Raw genomic sequence first — 18,581 nt, forward strand, 5'->3', positions numbered from 1 at the left:
AGACAAATTAATCCAAATTTGATAGTCAAATGTACTTGGGCGTCCTACTGGCTGCCTCGACTGACAACCATAGGTCTACGAATTTCATTATACTGTGACATCTTCTGGCTCACATATGCAGATGATCAAAGATGGAATTGGAGTCACAGGGCTGATGTTGTCTCCCAGCAGCTGTTTGACCTGGAACTAACCTTAACATATGGTTTTGCTGCTCTTGGTGACATATTAGCTTATAGAATGCTGTTTCGGGGGGGCTCCATTTACCCAAGTGATCAACCTGCGCCCACTCAGCAACTGACTTGGAACATTTGAGCCTTCATGGCCACCATAGTGGAGAAACAAGGCTAGAGCACCAGTATTGGAAATCCATCCCAGCCAGATTTAAATCTGGGACTTGAACCAGCAACCCTTTAGCCAAAAGCCCATGTCATTAACCACTAGGCCACAATCCTTTCTCAAGATTTCAACATTCATTAAACTTCTGCAGCCACAAAAGCCTTACTTATGCTTACTAGTTAAAATGATATTGAATAAAATAATTTTTGTGGTGGATTAAACTGGAAGCTTTGTCAGAAAGTGTGAGTGAGAGCAATTTTTGCTCGACATCATTACCCTCATAACTCTCTCAAACGGTCGTGCCATTTTGTCATTTTATGCCTTTCAACATTTTAGGTTGAAATTATCTGTAGTATGTTTTTAGACCACAAAAGACCCCACTTCTGCATTGATGTGTACCAGGGAAGCTAACTGATGAAGGAAAGTATCCAGTAGATCTTGGATTGTATGTGCTTTGGATTGGTCAAATATCCTTTTCACTTCATTTAGTCACTTTTGTGGCTCCTTGGGGCAAAAGTCCCTCAGAGTAAATGTTAAGTTGTGAAAATGAATAGCCTCTGGTGTTAAATCCACAAACACCTGGGAAAGATGTTCGGAACGTTGGAGTCCGGCATAGAGCACATCGACGTTTCCACCATGACATCCACCCTGTGGAAATATCATGCGTAAATTTTCTGGATGGGGGAGGGACAAACCAGAGCAGGAAAACTGTGGTTGGGCTGATATGTGACAGAGTGTAATTCATCTGCTACTGTGCATCCTTAAGCTGTCTGGCAGATCTGGAATTTTTCCCTCTTTTCTCCCTGTACTTGGGTTTAAACTCCATTGATCTAAGGCAAAATTGTCCATGACTTCTCTTAAAGACTTTTTTTTACCCCCCCCCCCTCACACACACACACGCACACCCACACACACACCCACACACCCACACTCCACACTGATTTAGTAACATTTTACATGGCTTCATGGATGTTTCAAAAGTCATAAAAGTAAGAGTGCTGATTGATTAAGTGTTGTGCGACCAATGGAAAACGGCTAAAGCAAGTTGTTAGAGAGTTACAGAACGACACGTGCTAGCTTTGTAGCTCTCATGAGGAAACGGTTAACAGTGCCGTCATGCCGTTAAGGCCCAACAGACCATATCCAATAATTTGGTCTGAGGTAGAAGTAGTGTTGTGCAGCGAAACTTAATGGATTTCCCAAACATCTGCACTCAGAAGTGAGACAAGGATGCAATGGATTCTTAGCTTAGCTGCATGTATTATAGCTACAGACATTACTGAAAACTTTATCATCATACAGACACATAAAATGTAGATTTAATAAAACACAATGTACACATATGCAGTCCTATGACCATACATTTGCTGGAGCCTAAAAATTAAACATAGCATACGTCAAGCGTTTTCTTTCTTCCTTCTTCTTCTTCAAAGCATTGAAATCAGTAGATGAGGTCAAACGACACTTGCATGACAGACGTAAACATCTTCTGCATGTTAAAGATACACACTGCTGTAAGGAAGTCAAAGAATATCTCAGCATAACAGTTATAGCACGAGGCAAAATTAAAAATTATCACTGAACAAAAAAAAAAAAGTACAAAACAGAATTAATAAATAAATCAAATATATACCATATAAATGACAAAGCTACGAAGTGGCTAAGTTTATTATTTGTTTTCAATTATTTCATCTGTAGCTTGTATTACAGCCTTTTTTTCTTATTTCTAAAACATTTAGAACGATGAACGAGTCAATACTGAAAATACAGTAATAAGCTTTAATAATTAGAACAACTATGTACATGGGAATGTTGCCATGCTAGTCATGTGACGATATTCTATTGTTCTTGGACGACACATTACAGTTACAGCATCAAGCAGTCTGAACGTAAACAGTTTGTGCTGAGAATAAAATACTTTGCCTCTAAGCATGGTAATTTCTTTAATATTACTCTCAGGAATGTACAGAACGTAAAGGTCACACATGGGAACACTCAGTCTTCATTTGGAGGGAAGGTGAGGCTAGCTTTGACATAAATACATGAATAATAAAACAGTCTCTCTCAGTTCGAGATGCCAATGCGTGTCCATCGACATCGTTGGCTTCCACCGAACCTCCTCCACTTCATCCCTCCTCGAGCAGCTCGGCTTCCCTTGATACCTCACCTATCGTTGCTCTCTTCTTTGCTCTCCCACCTTCACCTCAAGAGGCCCTGGCACCTTCTGTCAGCCTGGACGGTAATGACTTTGTAATAACGGGAAATTGGGTCAGTTCTGTCCGCTTTAAAGGTCTTCCTTCCGGGAGTGGGGCTGGGGGAGGGGTCAGAGAAGCAGCTGGAGGCGGGGCATGTTAGGTATTGATTTGACACGTTTTCAGAGAAGCGGATCTGTGAGGAGTGTAGTGTCCTGGTAGTTAGAGCATTGGTGGGCTGGAAGGCAGGTGGGGAGGTGGTGACATTAGTCTGTAAGAACATGGGTGCAGCAGCAGCTAGTAGCTTTGTGTTTGTTCACTAGGTATGTTTCAGTTCTCACTGGCTGGAGCGAGCAGAGGCCAAGTGGTCGCTGTGCTGGTTCTGGGCCCGAAACCGCAGCCTCTGCTTGTTCTTCTTCTTTGGCTCTTTGGATCGGTGCTTCCCTGAACCACCTGGATTAACAAAACAGGAGAAAGAGGGACTGGTTAAGTCATTACAACTCTCACTGGCTGTGGTTTTCACAGCCTCATGTTCAGGTTCATCTTCAGAGAACCTCGTGCTGTGATCCAGTGAGTTTGCTAATGTATCGTAAAGCTTCGGTTTAGTGTCATGGCCAGTAAAATTGCTGGGCCACTAAACTGATAAGTGTACTCACACAAGTTTCAAGCATCAAGATGTCTATAAAGATATCACTGCGGGTGTCTCCAACCTTTCTCAAATCATTTTCCAGGACGCAAAAATGGGTGCTAATGTCACAATTTGTGAGTGACTGAGTGGAACATTTTGGAGTTTTTATTTCATAACTTGTGGTTTATGTTTTCATTTTAATGTCAATTTCAGCATTGGGTTGATGTCCCACAGGGAAAAAAATTTAGAGAAATGCTGCATACATGTGGTGTTGGAATAAACGGAAAAAGCCAACTCAAAAAACATGTAGAAACGTCAGAAAAACAACAAATATTCCAACCCCACATGATTGCAGAATAACTTTCTGCACCTAAAAGGTCAATTTATTTGTAGTGCACCAGAATTACAAGGAAAATTAAACATTAACAAGATATATGAACATAATTCATGCCAGTTTGGTGGGCCGCATCAAATTGTTTAACTGGGCCGTAACTTGCCCACCCCTGCTCTAAAAGGAGTCAAAAAGGCCTTTACTGTTTTCTATTATTCTGAAAATGTTGTTTTTGGTAACTTGACCTAGATTTTTTTTTTAGTAAAAATATTGGGACCCTTTAAGTGAGTTTCTATAGTTATGTTTTAGTTTTCTGTGAAGAACACATATGATTGCTTGCTGCCTAATTGAAGCGACTGTAGCACCAACAACAGAAATTCTCTTGATTTGCTTCTCTAGAAAGCACAGGTATTATCTTAAATTCCATTAATAAACAGTTTGTGCAGGTCCAACTCTTAAGTTTACACAAGAATAATACAGATTTTGATGATTATTTTCCTTTTTTTTCTTTCTGAGGACCAAACCTTAAATAAATAACTATTTAGCGCTATACTTTTCAATGTCACTCCCATAAAAAGGCAATACAAGTGCGGGAAGTTGCATAACTCCCTTTCCAAATTGAAGAGGTCCCACTGCCTAAGGTTAATCCATCCCAGGTTTCACTGAGATGGGCAAAGCATGCAGGGAACAGACTTCCTGCTTTGTGAAAGCCTGTGTGGTGGAGGCTGTGCACTCTTCGGCTACCGAACCACAAGGCAACAATCTGGCTGCCAAGGCCACAAATAAGATAACGAGGTGTGTGTGCGAGATGTGTGTGTGCAGGCATGGGGGGTGAGTGTGACGGAATTTGAGGGGAAAAAGAAAACCTAATGGGGGGAAAAGTGGAGTAAGGGTTGGATGATGAGACACTATCTGGAAGCTGATCTAGACCTCAGCGAAATGAGCCACGTTTGTCACAATCTTCAGTTCTGTGTTGTTGTTGATATGCAGGTTGGCTGTGGGTTCACCTGGAGGGCTCCGCCCCCTTCCAATGGCTCTTCATGAGTGGTGCACAGCTGTCTGTACTTTCGCTTAATTTGTTTGAGCTCTATTTGAGTGTGTCCGTTTGTGCTTTGTGTCAGAAGAGAAAATGGTGAAAATGTTCATGTCTGTGTGAGAAAAGTGTATTTATGCAGTGAGGAGTTTTACTGCCATAAACGTCTGTAATCATTCTTTGTGGATTTCACCGATCACAGTTATTTTTAGAACGTAACTCCTGCAATAAACGGTGGAACTCTGTACTGGTGAAAAGATAACGCAGAAATATGCGTAGCTGCAGCCAGAGACAAAGAAATGAGCTTTTTTCATTATTACTGGATGAGAAACAGACACGAAGGACACAGCTGCTCAGTTTTAGTGCAAACTGTGAAACATGTGAGGTCTTTATTAGGATTATGAAAGGAAAGGATCAACTATTTATTGTTTTTTGTTTTTCTAATGTATCAGTATATTTTTCCTGAATTTTTGTCATAGAGAGTGCTATTTGGTCATTGCTTTATTTCATAAATAATGTTATTTATTTTCTTAAAAGGATCATGAATGAATGAAACTTTATTCAAATAGCACTTTACAACTCTTTGAATGTACCAAAGGGCTTCACAATAAAAAAAATCTAAAATGGGAACAAAAGTTTTAAACTAAAAACTCTAGAATCTTCTGTTTAAGAATATAATTTTTAATCCAAATGTTTTCTTCTACATTCCATGTTATATCATTCTCACTGCACACATCTGCTCCTGGTCCGGCCCTTCAATCGATGTGGCCCTCGAGTTAAAATAATTGCCCACCCCTGCACTATCTCCCTGTGGATCACACTTAGATGTGAAACATCAAACAATCTTAGAGCAATTTCCTTCAATTAATTGTGGAATGGTGAAGGTTCTACACCCCCCCCCTTCTGCATTGCCAATCTGATCTAAGGAAATATAACAAAAACATGTTTTTCCGGCCTTGAAGGTCATCAATGAATAAAAAAAGTCACAGGTGCTATTACTACAGGTTAGTTTTCCTAAATTCAATTTAAAGAATACAAATAGTGGAATTATGCGCTAGTTAAATATGACTTTTAGTGCAATCAGTCCACCTCCAATTCCATTTGATGGCAATAAAGTGCCTGTTGCAGCATTAAACCACCCCTTTGTAAGAGGGGAAACCCTTTTCAGTCATTCCTTGAATGCAAGGCTGCATTTAAACTAAAACGACCTGCATTTACTGCAACTGCTTGAAACATAAATAAAGTTAGCAGAGTTAAAAGGAGTTTTTCCTAATTGTTCTAACGAGGGCTGAACATCTTAAACCCAATAGTTGCCATGGGGATGTAGAAACAAATAGAGATGCAGTAAAACAATGTATTTAGTTACAGCGATTTGAGAAAACAAAGTGGAATTATTAGGATCCATAAGAAATTGTAAAAATGTTTTATGAGTAGTTTAAATAATATTTGCTTATTGATCTAAACTGTATTTTATCAAGATGTAAGATTGGCTCTACTTCATTGGGTGTCCTTTTGTTTCTTCACAATCACCTTCTCAGGCCTGCTTTGTTTCAGAGCTTTTTCCAGTTCCTTGTTTTGCTCATGGCTACAGCAAGTTGATGACAGCTGTCATGACAAAGTAGAAGTAAATTCATCCACCCACACTGGGTTTGCACTGTGCAGCACCCTCAAAGTTGTATAGGTCTTTAGGAACCAGAGCCTCCCTGTGAGCTCATGCCTGCTGTAGACTCGTTATTCTACCTGTGAAATGAAGACAAGCAGATGTTTTTCCAGTCTGGGAGATTGTTTTCTTTTGTTAGCAGATGCTGACAAGTCCTGACTTTTATGAGCCAATGAATTATCAGCAGGAACTGATTTCTTCCAATTCTGATTCCCCATAACAAGAAGAAGATTCAGATCAGCAGCCCCCACCAAACTGCCAAAAGACCCTTCACAAACTCTACGGCAAATTTCAAAGATTTTTTAATAACTTAGTCTCTCCGTTGACAGCTAGAGGGCAACCAAGCCCCACATAAGCCCCTTCCCCAAGCATGGGACCAGCGCTCACATCCACCCCATGAACTCCCATTTAGCCTTTCCTCAGGGCACCACAGCCTCTGAACACGGAGCTTTCATCATCTCATATTTACAACTGATGTAATCACTTAAGCTGATTACCAGGGTTCACAGAGGAAACAGTTTAATTTGCCTCAATTGCTTTGAAAACCAAGAACAAATTCATAAATCTCAAGCATGTAAAGATAATTTCGTTTTGGAACGCTCAGTTGGTATCAAATCTTTTTTTTTTTGGTCTAAGTTTTGCGTTGCAGCTGACACTGTGGGCAAAGGAATCAAAGGAGCATGCCTGTTAGGAGTCCGTGGCAGATCCTCTCCACAGCCTTCTTTCTCTTCTACCTGTAATCGCTGTGACTGGACCAATCCTCAACTTCCCCAGCAGTTAGCCTTCCTTCTAACATGCAGCTGTCAGGCTTGGAGAGGAAAAATGAATCAGGTAAATTATCAAAAATCTCCAAAGCATGTTAAAATGTTTGGGAGTTCTGCAGCAGGATGCTTCTTGAGTGTGTGTGAGAATCTGTGTGTTGGAGATACGTAGTCTCTCTGCCTCACAGATTGGGAGGTTCAGTATCACCTACGAGCTTGAGAAACACTTAGTGTCTCATCCAATCTCCTCAGCTGCCAAACCAGCGCACAAAGAAATATTAAACTCGTCTGCACGCACTGTGGTGGACGTTCCTCTGTAACCTCTTAAAGCCAGTCGCCCACTTCTCGGCTTTCCTCTCTCTCGTCTCCATCATCCCTTTTTCCTCCGTGTCCTTGCAATGCTGTTTGAGGCTCTTGGGTAGACGACTGCATGGTCAAGATCCAACAAGGAGTTGAGGAGTGTTCGGCGTATCATATTATTAGGCTCAAACTCCAGAATTATATCTGCTTGTGGAATGGCAATATGACTACTTGCCCAACTGATGCACTGAAAGATAATCAGTCAAATCCATATCCAGGAGGAAGAAAGTCAAAGCCAAAGCTCTCCTCATCTGTGTCAAAACTAATATCTTTGTTTTGGAAAAGGGGACCATATTCAGAAATATGTGTGAGCTTGGTATTCCCTTGAAACTTAGTCCATTTTTACATTCTTGTTTTTTTTCCTCGCAGAGTTAGTGAGAAGTCTTTGCCTTTTTTATTTGCCTCCCAAAAAGGCCAGCATTAGGGCATCCAAACTTCAGCGTGCACTCCCTCTGCTGGGATGAGCCATGTGAAGTCATCCTGTAACGCTTTGGTGGCAGGACAGAAATCAAAGTCCTAATCTTATCTGCACTGCTTTGCGGTCGGAGAAAAATCAATGTTTGACCTCGAGAAGGCATTAAGACATACGGTAAATAGGATCCTGCTCTGCAGAAAGTGCGCCCTTGATCTCCTGTTACCTCTTCCCTCCACTCGACGCCGATGATAAATTAATAATTGTCATAGGACACACTGGAGACATGGGTGGGGAAGGGGCAACAACAACAAAAACATCCAAACAATTCTGCTGAAGATCCCAGTGGACTTAAAGACGGTAAAACCAGCATTTCTGGTGGCTTTTCTTTTTCATAAACAGGCCAAAGCAAGGCCATTATTTGTGAGGGAAGGAGCAAACTACTGGCGCCAGTGAGATTTGATTTCAGTGGCAGAAATTGGATTAGCAGCCATTAAGGGCCTCCTCACACATACATTTATAATGCCGTGAAGGGGAAAGGATCTGCAGCCAGCCAGGGCTTTCTTCACTCACACACCGACAACTCCTCTGTCTGGGAAAATGTTCCGGACGCTGACACTGCCTCGCATTGCTGCTCAACTTAGTTTGTTGGGGATTTCTAGGTAGGACACACATTTAGACCTCAAGTGGCCCACAGTTCATTAAAGCGCAGGGCAGAGGTGAGCCAAGACCGGTACAGCACTTCGTGATGTTGACCGTTTGCAGGAAAATACAGCAGAAATGGGACAGAGCATTTCTAACCAAATAGAACTTGATCCTGATTAAAATGTGCCGTAAAGTCAGACCTGGATAAAGAAGTAAGGGCAAAATAAAAAAATTAGACTTTTGTCACGGAGTAATTTACAAGAAGCTCATCTCGTCAGAGAGCTGACAGGAGGTTCTCTGCAAAGTGTCACTTAGATGCAACAAGGTTACAATGCATGACACTCTTTCAGGATATCCTTCCCTTTCCGCAGGGCTCTGTTTACTGTCATTGCATCGCTTGGTGAGACTCATTAACGTCAACATTAAATAAACAATATTAGAACAAAGGTTGCTCATCTGCTGGATCTCTTTCCTTGATGGAAAAAAAACAGGTTAGCCCACAGTTGGGCTGTTTGATGCTGACATTTGAAGAAAACTGGAAGTGAGAGTTTTTAGGAGAAGTCCCTTTGCTGATGGCAATTGTCAACAAAATATCACTTCTCCGTCTGGATATTGGTCCATCACAGCAGCAAGAAGCAGCCACAACCAGCACGAGAAGCTCATAGAAATGGAGAGGATCCAGAGCTTTTTGAGCCCTGAAGCTGTCTTCCGATTGAGCACCTAAAGCGGAGTGTTTCCATGACAGCTGTTGAATTCGCTTGGATTGGAAAGTGATTATTTCAAGCAATCAAAGCAAAGGTAATGCATAAACAAGACAAGCAACAGAGACGATATATATCAAACATAGGACATTTCACAAAGGTCTCAGCAACATGGTGCGTTCGAGCGACCAGTTTAATGAAAAGTTTATGTAAACGCACATGCACGTTCAAAACTGTCTCGTTTACGCACGTTAACTTTTCAAGTCAGTTTTCCGGCTCTACGTACAAAAGGCGTAGCCATTAAAGGCACGTCGAAAGTTAAACTATTGGACTTTGACCAATAAGGGACTGGGATTTTTTAGTGAGGTCTGGGAGCATTTTTTAATTCATCGAAGTGCCAATTTTTTTTGAAAGTTTTGCATTTATCGGAATAGAGCTGCGGAGGAAAAAGCCTGGAGGAAGATTTGTGAGATTTGCACCGCTGCGACCTTTTGCACCAAGCCTCTTTCCAGTACATGGATTAGTGTCCAGTCTGAACACCACATGCTAATAGCTCATTTAAGGTGCTGAGGTGGATTCAAAAATCATTTTTACAACTACAGCTTCACACACTCAAGTAGAAAATCTAACTTAAAAAAAATACTAATAAATTCCCAGTGGCTTCTTAGGGCACAAAATAAAGCTTAAAATTTGGATCCCAATTTAGGCAGGTCCTTGAAAAACATAAAATATTTATGGTGGATATTAGGGATGCAATGATTGACTTTCCCCATAATTCGGTCCAAACCTCAATTTTTTTGGGTCACGGTTTTGTTTCAGTTTGATAAATAATTTCTGTATTACAGAACAAAAACAAAAAACTAAAGATTCAGAAAGATCCTTTTGCTAATGACCAAGAAACAATATAGAAAAACCTTTTACTTAGCTTTTAAGAAGCCTGATACAATGTCATACAAACGTATTAAACATACTGAATTTAACACATCAGGTGTTCAACTTAAACATTATGTAATTTTGAGTAGTAGGGATGTAAAGTGGTCAGTTTTTTCCATGATTAGGTTTAATGGTTGGTTTTAAACCACCAATTGTGGCATATCTTGTGGATGACAAAACTTAAAGATGTAACACATAAAAATGTGTTGTGCAGTCTTAAGATGTCTTTGTAATTGCCTTTTGTGAAGAAAAGTCGGCAGATGCTGAAGCTGAAGACAACTACAACCAACCAGAGGGAGTTGGACTTCCTCATCTCTGATAAATCAGTTCAGTCATCATGCCTAGTGGTCTGGTGGGGGTACCAGACAACACAGAAGAAGAAATTAGTTCTGCAGAGACATATGACGCAATATGGTTTCTGGTCCATGACAATCTGCCAACCTCCACAATTTCCCCACTTCCACTCGGAGCTGCCAAAATGTAAAGGCTTGTAGTTTATCTTGAAAGCAGAAATGCCAGCACTTATTGTGGCCCCAACACCAATAATGGATATTCTGTGCAGAGACGTCCATGTGGGCTTAAAAACATGAAAGTTATTAGGGAGACAAAATCTTTACTGTTGACCTTCACCTCAAGGTATCACTGTGGATGTTTACATGAAGTTACTGTCTTTGTGGTGATGGCAGCAGCAGAACCAGCATCAGGACTAAGCTGCTGAGTCTGACACGCCTGCAAAACACCGGACTCAAAGAGACTCTGTGGTCTCCTATCTCCAGACTGACTCATCCACACATCTGGGTCTAAGTATACAAAGCTCTCCTGCCTAACGGGCGCTCAGGCAAATGAGGGATAATTAACTCTAGTTGACTTTAATGAATGGTTTAATGTTGTGTTTTATGTCTGATGAGAGAAATATAAAGCTAAACAGTTATCAAAGAGAGACCCAGAGCTGGTTTTCCTGCAGGACCACTTATAGGTCCTTTTCATATGTGTTGTGTGCTCAGGAACATGCTGCCTCAGGACATCATGCTGCGTGTGAGCACAGATACAAGGATCAGGAAACCTGCTGTGATAAACAGAACAGTAGCAAATTCATCCATCAAGCTGGTGAGTACTGCAGATGGGAAATCTGTTTGTCTTCACTCTGAGATAATAAGAGCCGTTTAAGTTGCCTTTAATGTCTTCTGTAGCATAATGAGATTTTTCCAAAGCCTTTGATCCATCCTATAGCTCCCTCAAGCTGTAATATGACGCAGGAAACGTCTTGCGGTGTTACGATAGTCATCCATCAGAGTCGCTGATAAGCATATTATATTAAGATGATGAAATGAATCGGTTTCAATGAGTACGTTTTAGATTGGATCTATTCGCTGCTTCATGACAAGGGCCTTTTAAAGGGGTATGACCCACCATCATTCATGTTTTTGCATCGACATCCTGAAACTCTGGCTACTTAAGGATCTTTGCTTAAAGACAAATTAATACAAATAGATATGGCAACATACCTACGTGTCTTTTCATGCAATCAACCTCTTACTTTTTTTATAACAGATCAGACTTTGCCTCCACAAACAACAAGAATGAATTAAATATGCTGCCTTCTCAAGACCCCAGGATTGTTAAACTTGATAGGAAACCCAAGATTGACACGGGTTCAAGGCAGAAAACGATAATCTGGTCATAGAAGTGAACTCCTTCAGTCAATATTTAATAATGATGGAAGAAATGTTTCAACTGTCTATGCAGTGGAATGTGAAACACCAGGATGCTCTCTGTACCTCAAAAGGTGTAAAAACAAGAAAGTTCAAACATTTCAAACATCTTTTGTGGTGGAGGGTTGATAATGTGGGCCAGTCTCAGAAATGCCTATTCTGCCAGGATTTTGCCCCTCCGGTGTCTGCTCTGCTTTTCCCAGCATTCACCATCATCACCTGCACCTGTTCACCTAGTTGTTTATTGCTTTGCTCACCTCTGGTTCTCTACCAGAAAGCAGAAAGATGTTTCTCTGCAGCTCTCCAGGCTGTTGGTTCAAGTCCTGCTCTGCCTACCTGCCTGACCCTGTTTTGACCTTGATGTGCCCTAGAATCACTCCTGCCTGCCCCCTGTTGGTACTTCTGCCTGCCTATTGAGAAAACCCTGGTTTTGGATTGTGTAGTTGAAAACTTTAACTAAGAAGACAGTGGACTTGGAGTGTAAGAACTGCTGGAAGAGGACGTCTTGGTGAGTCAATCAGCCTCCCTTTCCTGGACTGTGTTGACATCCCTGATCCTAATGCGAACCAACCACCAATGTTTCCTGCCTGTTTAGAGCTGCTGAAATCAACCCGGTGTTGGTACCAAAACCTTTTGGCCTGCAATAAGTGTTCGGGGGCCTGCGACTAATGATGACGTCACACTCTTTGATTGGCTGTATGTTGGTCTGATGACGTGTAAGACTATGATTGGTCTGGATAAATTACGGTTCAGCAGTAGAAGAAGAAATGGCGAGCCCCGTTGTAAACAATCAAAGCCACAGCATAGAGTGAGATGATCTTCTAAACCCGCTTTTATTGTTGTTATGATTCTTATTAAGTGCTCGTTCTCTTATAGTTTTTTAGATCCATGCGGCCAGTGCTTTATTATTGGCAGAACGGACCTGGAAGAAAGGTTCGGATGAGACTAATATGTGCCAACAACATTTAACCACGGATGAACTTTAACTGGAATAACATCAGCCTTTATTTTGTCTGGACCCAACTGGTAACACAAGTTCACATGATTGTTTGGACGGTTTCTCAGGACTGTTCATTCAAAAGCGCCTCCTCCACCTCCCTCCGTCCTTATACCGTCATTATAAACATTTAACTGCAATGTTGTGGTTCTGTTGCCTCCAGGATTCTTTTTTTGGAGATACAAATCTCCCAGGTTCTCCTGAGTCTGGCTGCTCTATGTAACAATAAAATGTAATACGTAACAAAGCACCCTCCCCTACCCGCAAACACAAAGCTACAAGTCCAGCTGCTCTGATCAGAGACATGGTTCACCTGCGTGGAGCAGCCGCTTCATTCTAAAAGCCACAGATCTTTTTACAAAGTGGGTTGTAGCAAAATCTCTTTATAAACACCACAAAGATTAATGTCAGACACAACTTATGAAGGAAAAGAACTTTAGGTTACAAAAGGAAATGTGAAATGAAAATAAGTAGAGCTCGAGCAAATCTCCAGGCTACGTAGTTTGTCCAAGTGAGGCTACCGTAGTGTGACATCATCATTAGTCTCAGACCCCCGAACACTTATTGCAGGCCGAACAGTTTTGGTACCTACCCCTCTTCTGTGCAGAGGTTCGGGTCCTATCCCTCTCGGCCTAGTTTTCTGCCTGTGTGCCAAGACTGAATAATAAATAAAAATGACGGAACAAAACTTTATTCTTTCTGTCAATTTGAAGTGTTTTGCACTTTGGATTCAGTTTTTCCTGAAGTTGAGTATGTTTAAATGTACAGCAAAACCTTGACCAACACCACATGATGAAAAAAGGACAAGACCGCCTGGCAATCCAGAATTGATTAACTGAAGAAGAGAGGCATGGCAGCAGCCCATCAAAGCTCAACCTTAACAAAAAAGATGTGCAGACAACTCAAGCTTCTCCATCAGAACAATGCCAGGTAGAATTAGTGTCTTCACTGTGCTCACTAACAGATTTGTTGATTATGGCTGTTGTCAGGTAGGTGTGTTTTTACAAGTCCAGACATTCTTGGGTCTCCATTTCTGCTGCTCAGAACCCCCCTCCTGTTGTCTCAGTGGGACTGTAAGGGAATGCAGGAGGGGATATGGGGGGATCATGTCCAGCATGAGTTGGTCTTTATCTTTCATTTCTACAAAAGTCCTTTATACCCCCTTCGTTGCCCTCGGAAACCAAAGAGGAAATCTTTTTAAATATCTCAACATGAATAACAACTGTCCCAAAACAGGACTGGCCCCTAATTAGCTGGAAGCCAAACAGAATCAGAAAGGCTCAGACACAAAAACATAGAAGGGGCCAAAAGGATCATATCACATTCCCATATGCAGTCACCCAAAAAACATGGAGGGGGGGGGGGGGGGGTTAAAGCTTGATTGGTTATGTTCTTTCTCTTTCCTATTTACTGTTGCACTATCTCCTACTTTAGTGACTGTTCCCAGCAGAGGGACGTTCTGTTGGATCTCCTGTTGGAGCTACCGTTGCACAGAAGTGAAGCCCTGGGCTGCATCAAGCCCTTGTCAAACAGAAGGCACACAAACAGCTGAGCGACTTCGACAGCCACAATCCCAGGCTGCCTGCTCTGCTCCACTATTAAGGCACCAGCCACACTCCTGTCAATGATTCCCCATCAATTCATCGGAGCACAAGCTTTCAGGCGTACGGCAGACATGATTACAGAGTAATTTCAACACTCATGTCAGAGTATCACCTCACTCAAGCAGAGGTTTTGTGTACTGCAAAAGGCAGCAGAGATGCAGCATAGAAAGTAGAGAGCAAACAAATCAAAGGGACCTCTAAGCTCCCACTAATCCAGAATGAGGCGTCTCATTGCCTGTCAGGATCACGGTCCTGGTCCCTGCCACCCACAGGAAGGTGTCTCTGTGCTTGAAAGGGTTTGACATGGTAACCGAAATGAGGTTGAGTTTCATGACAATGACCGGTTAATCGTGTCTCAGGCTTTTCCTTTACCAGAGTCCCAAAGTCTCACTCTAATCATCTTTTGATCTATTGGAAAGTAGGGATGTAGCGGTACACCTAGTTGGACCGAACCGTTTCAGTACGGCAATTTTGGTTCGGATCACTTTTGTACCGTTTCGTTATTCTGTTTCCCCCCAAATGAATTAACTTTGCGCCGAGGCGGAACTAATGTTAACCGGGAGTTTGCGCCGAGACGCTCAGTGGTGTCTGCGCTCACGCGTGTTTAGGACAGAGTGTGGCAGTGCGTAGCGCAAGAGTGTGTGTAAGCGCACGTTCAGGGTGTGCTGCTCAGTTCACCGGAACAGTAATAAAAACGGTTTCCTTTAAAAGAACGGGGACTGGTTCTTTTTATTAACCCGCTCTGGAGGCTCTGAGGATCCTTTCATTTTTTATTGTTTAGATCTTTTTACATTCAAACATTTTAAATAAGAAAACATGATTCACATGATTGCACGGTTTCTCAGGACTGTGCATTCAGTAGCCGTCTTCTCCAGCTCACACTCCGTCCCAAAGCTGCTCCTCTGCTCGGAGACACAGTTCTCCTGGGAGACCCGGTTTTCCTGAGTCCAGCAGCTCGCTCATGCAGAGCAGACTGCGGTCTGAAGCCTCCTCTGGAGCGCACACCCTAACAAAGCACCCTCCCCTGCCTGCAAACACGAAGCTACGAGGCCAGCTGCTCTGCTCAGAGACATGCTTCACACGGGTAGAGCAGCCGGTAAGTAAGTAAGTCATAGGTTAGTTAAAAATTGGGAAATGTTCTTCCTCCACCAGTTTCATATTGCAAACCTGTTACATCACTGTGTGTTGTTCCTTCATAACGTTGATGAGAGCTCAGTCCTACACAGTCCTGTTAAGTTAACCCTGGCCTCTATTTATCGCTGTAATGGTAGAGCTGTTGGTGTCTTGCCCTGTATTTGTGACTTTTAATGCACAAGACGCACAAGCAGGCCCATACTTGTTTCTTTGTTGTGTCTGCACGTCTGCTCTTTGGGTCCACGCTCGTGGCCATGAGTGGGTGAGAAGCCACAGCTTCTCTCTCAATCACCGGCTGTAATTAAAAGCTGTGATGTCTCCATGCAGACACTCGCTAGAGATGGAGGAAAACAAGGAGTGTGAGGGGGAATGAGAGGAGCTCCTGATGGGAGAGTCAGTGCAACTGTTCACCAGATGTTTTCAGGCTCCTCGCCTTCTTTCTTTTTCTTCTCCAGCCAGACCACTGGAGAGTGAGGACTGTAGCACCCGCAGTGCTGCCTGTTCTAACAGATACGCGCCACGCAAACCTATTTTCCTCTTCAAGCATGAACCTTCTTCTCTAAGCCTCTCCCAGTATTGCATTATAGAATTGGCACAAGCAACAAGTCTGATAACCGATTCACTTCAATATTACATCTTCTGAGCAAAGCTGCAGCTCTAGATACTTTACAATTGGAAACCATTTTGAAAAACACTCAAAAAACAAAATGAAAATATAAAAACAGATTCAAATTAAAAATCCCAAAGGTAAGATAAACTGAAATAGCAGGACATTACAGTAAAAGCAGAAATATTAAAAAAAATTCCCCCCAAAATGTTTGTTTGTATGTTTTATGAGACCTAATAGATCTGGTGTTACAAACACAGACAGACGGCTTGTTCACAGGTGGGGGATCTGAGAACTGTACGCACTGCCACTCTCTTTGTGGACTCTTTGGGGGTGGTGAGTAAGCCAGCACTTTGGGAACGCAGCGTTCTTGTTGGATAATAAAGTGAAACAGAATCTTTAATGTAATGGGGGGCTAAGTCGTTGACTTCTGTGTAGGCTATAAGAAGGATTTTGGATTCTCTGCTGGATGAGCAATCAGTACAAACCCGCCAAAACGGGTGAAGTGTGGCGTCTTTTATGAGTAGCATTTGGATTCTGGCTGTGCCTTTCAGGAACAAGTCTGGAAGATATCTGCAACTGAGATATCTGTTTATATTTTTTTTACTTTGGTGTGTGTGGATATGAGTGAGCGTCTTCATCAGTCTGACTTGATTGAAAGCTTTTCCAGACCCACTGAGAACATGCAGAAGCATTTCAACCGTCTGGGAGGCATGTTGAAGAAGTGAAGCCTGAGGGATGCAGCAGAATCCAAAAATCCCGCTCTAACTACAGCTAACATCAAATTATAAGAAACATGAGCGCCACTCTAAAATATCTCAACATGAGAATTAAATTAGACTGAAAAAGAGAAACAATTTCAGTAGATGTTATTTTTACTATCGGTACAAGAACAAAGTTTGATGTTTTTCACAGTTCAGAGCTGCAGAAAATGAGTCAGATTACAGTGTTTCCTCGTTACTTCAGACCATCTTTTTTTTTTTTTAACAGTACATTGTGTTCTGCATCCTGATTGGCTGTTGATCTTGTCAGTTAATCTCCTTGGTGTCTTCTGTACAGAGATGCTGCGCATGCAGCTTGCCGGAGTTGAGTTACAGAAATCTTCAATCGTGAGCAGATCTTTATTTTCATTCTTTAACACTTATTTATTTTTGTATAAAGGTTACATTTTAAGAGATCAAACGTGTGAAAATGTTCATGTCTGTCTGAGAAAAGTGCATAAAGAATTTAGTGAAGGGTTTTACAGCCTTAAACCATCTGTAATCCTTATTATTAACCTTATTATTACTATAGGATTTTACCTTTTTGGGACCAGAGGGTACTTCCTGTTTGGAACGCAAGAGGGGAAGGTCACTCAGTCCAGTTTTTGTATATAGTCAATATTTTATTGCTCCTTATTTGATGGCGTTGTTGATGCTAGACCTTACACCTCGTTTCTTATGCCATAAAACAAGAACTGAATCAAACTCCTACACATTGACAGTGTTCCACCTGTGAGAAAAAGCTACACTTAGTGAGTTATATGTATTTTTGTCTTCAATTCAACTTTGGATTTTAATCCAACGCAGACTCTGGGTAAAGATGAGAGCAACCGTTCAGAAACTTCTGGCTGTTGGAACATCAACATGGAAGCCAAGAAGATTTGTAGCCCAACATCTAAAGTCAGTCAGAAAGCCAGTTCAGTTAAAATATCACACAACCAGGCCAAATTATCTGAAAAAAAGCATCACACCCCTCATGATTCTTAAAGGCCAGATGACAACAATGTGGAGTATGGAGTCCTGGTGAGCAGCACTGACCCCTCCTCCTCCACTGGTCTTTGAAATGCCTCCACATGTTTATGGCTCATGCCTGTGGTATGACGATGGATTCTCCCGTAAAGAAAAGCCAGCCGGATCATGGGGTGTCTCAAATATTGCTCTGTGAAGACAGCTGCTGACAAAATTGACAGCAGCCACATTTATTTTGGTTAAACAGCATGCCCACTTAGTGGGAAGTTAATCAGAGACCATGCCCCCCCAACTGGCTTTAAGCAGCAAAAACTTCCAAACCATAGAAGCCTATAGAGGAGAGTCTTTGAAAATCACTCTCAGAAAGATCGGCACTAAGTAATTTCAAATATGACATAACAAAACACAAACTGGGAGTAGAGGTGACCCTAACCGACACTGGCAACAAAACAGTGGAGGGCCAGCTTAGTTACTGACACACTCACAAGTCTATCCTCAGTGCAAAGTCTCTGTCTGTCATGTCAGCGTCACAGTCAGACACCAGTCCTGACCTCGAGGCCGGAGCCAGCCCATCAGTGAGTCCAGAGCAGACAGAGTGCTTCTGAGGCCTCGCCAGCTTCTGTGTCGGCCCCTATGGAGAAGCCTTATTAAATAAAGATTAAGCTGTGGCTCCATCTATCACAATAGGCTGCAGAGAGAGGCACAAATATTCACCCTGACAGGGTGGATGGCAATTAGTGCTTGCCTTCTGTCATGGGAAAATGCTTCGTTCTCCGCTCCTGCTGGCGGGACGAACTGATCCGGA

General features: G+C 42.1%; 1 protein-coding gene across 1 annotated transcript in view; it reads right to left on the reverse strand.

The window, feature by feature from the left end:
• Positions 1-2,865: 2,865 nt before the first annotated feature.
• Positions 2,866-18,581, reverse strand: part of rspo2 (R-spondin 2) — an 83,570-nt gene continuing 67,854 nt past the window's right edge. The window contains exon 5 of the mRNA NM_001252245.1: positions 2,866-2,981. Within this exon, the coding sequence (NP_001239174.1) occupies positions 2,866-2,981 (116 nt within the window). The remainder of the gene's footprint in view (positions 2,982-18,581) is intronic.

The sequence above is a fragment of the Oryzias latipes genome, chromosome 16 (assembly GCF_002234675.1).
Source record: "Oryzias latipes chromosome 16, ASM223467v1".
Classification (NCBI taxonomy): domain Eukaryota; kingdom Metazoa; phylum Chordata; class Actinopteri; order Beloniformes; family Adrianichthyidae; genus Oryzias; species Oryzias latipes.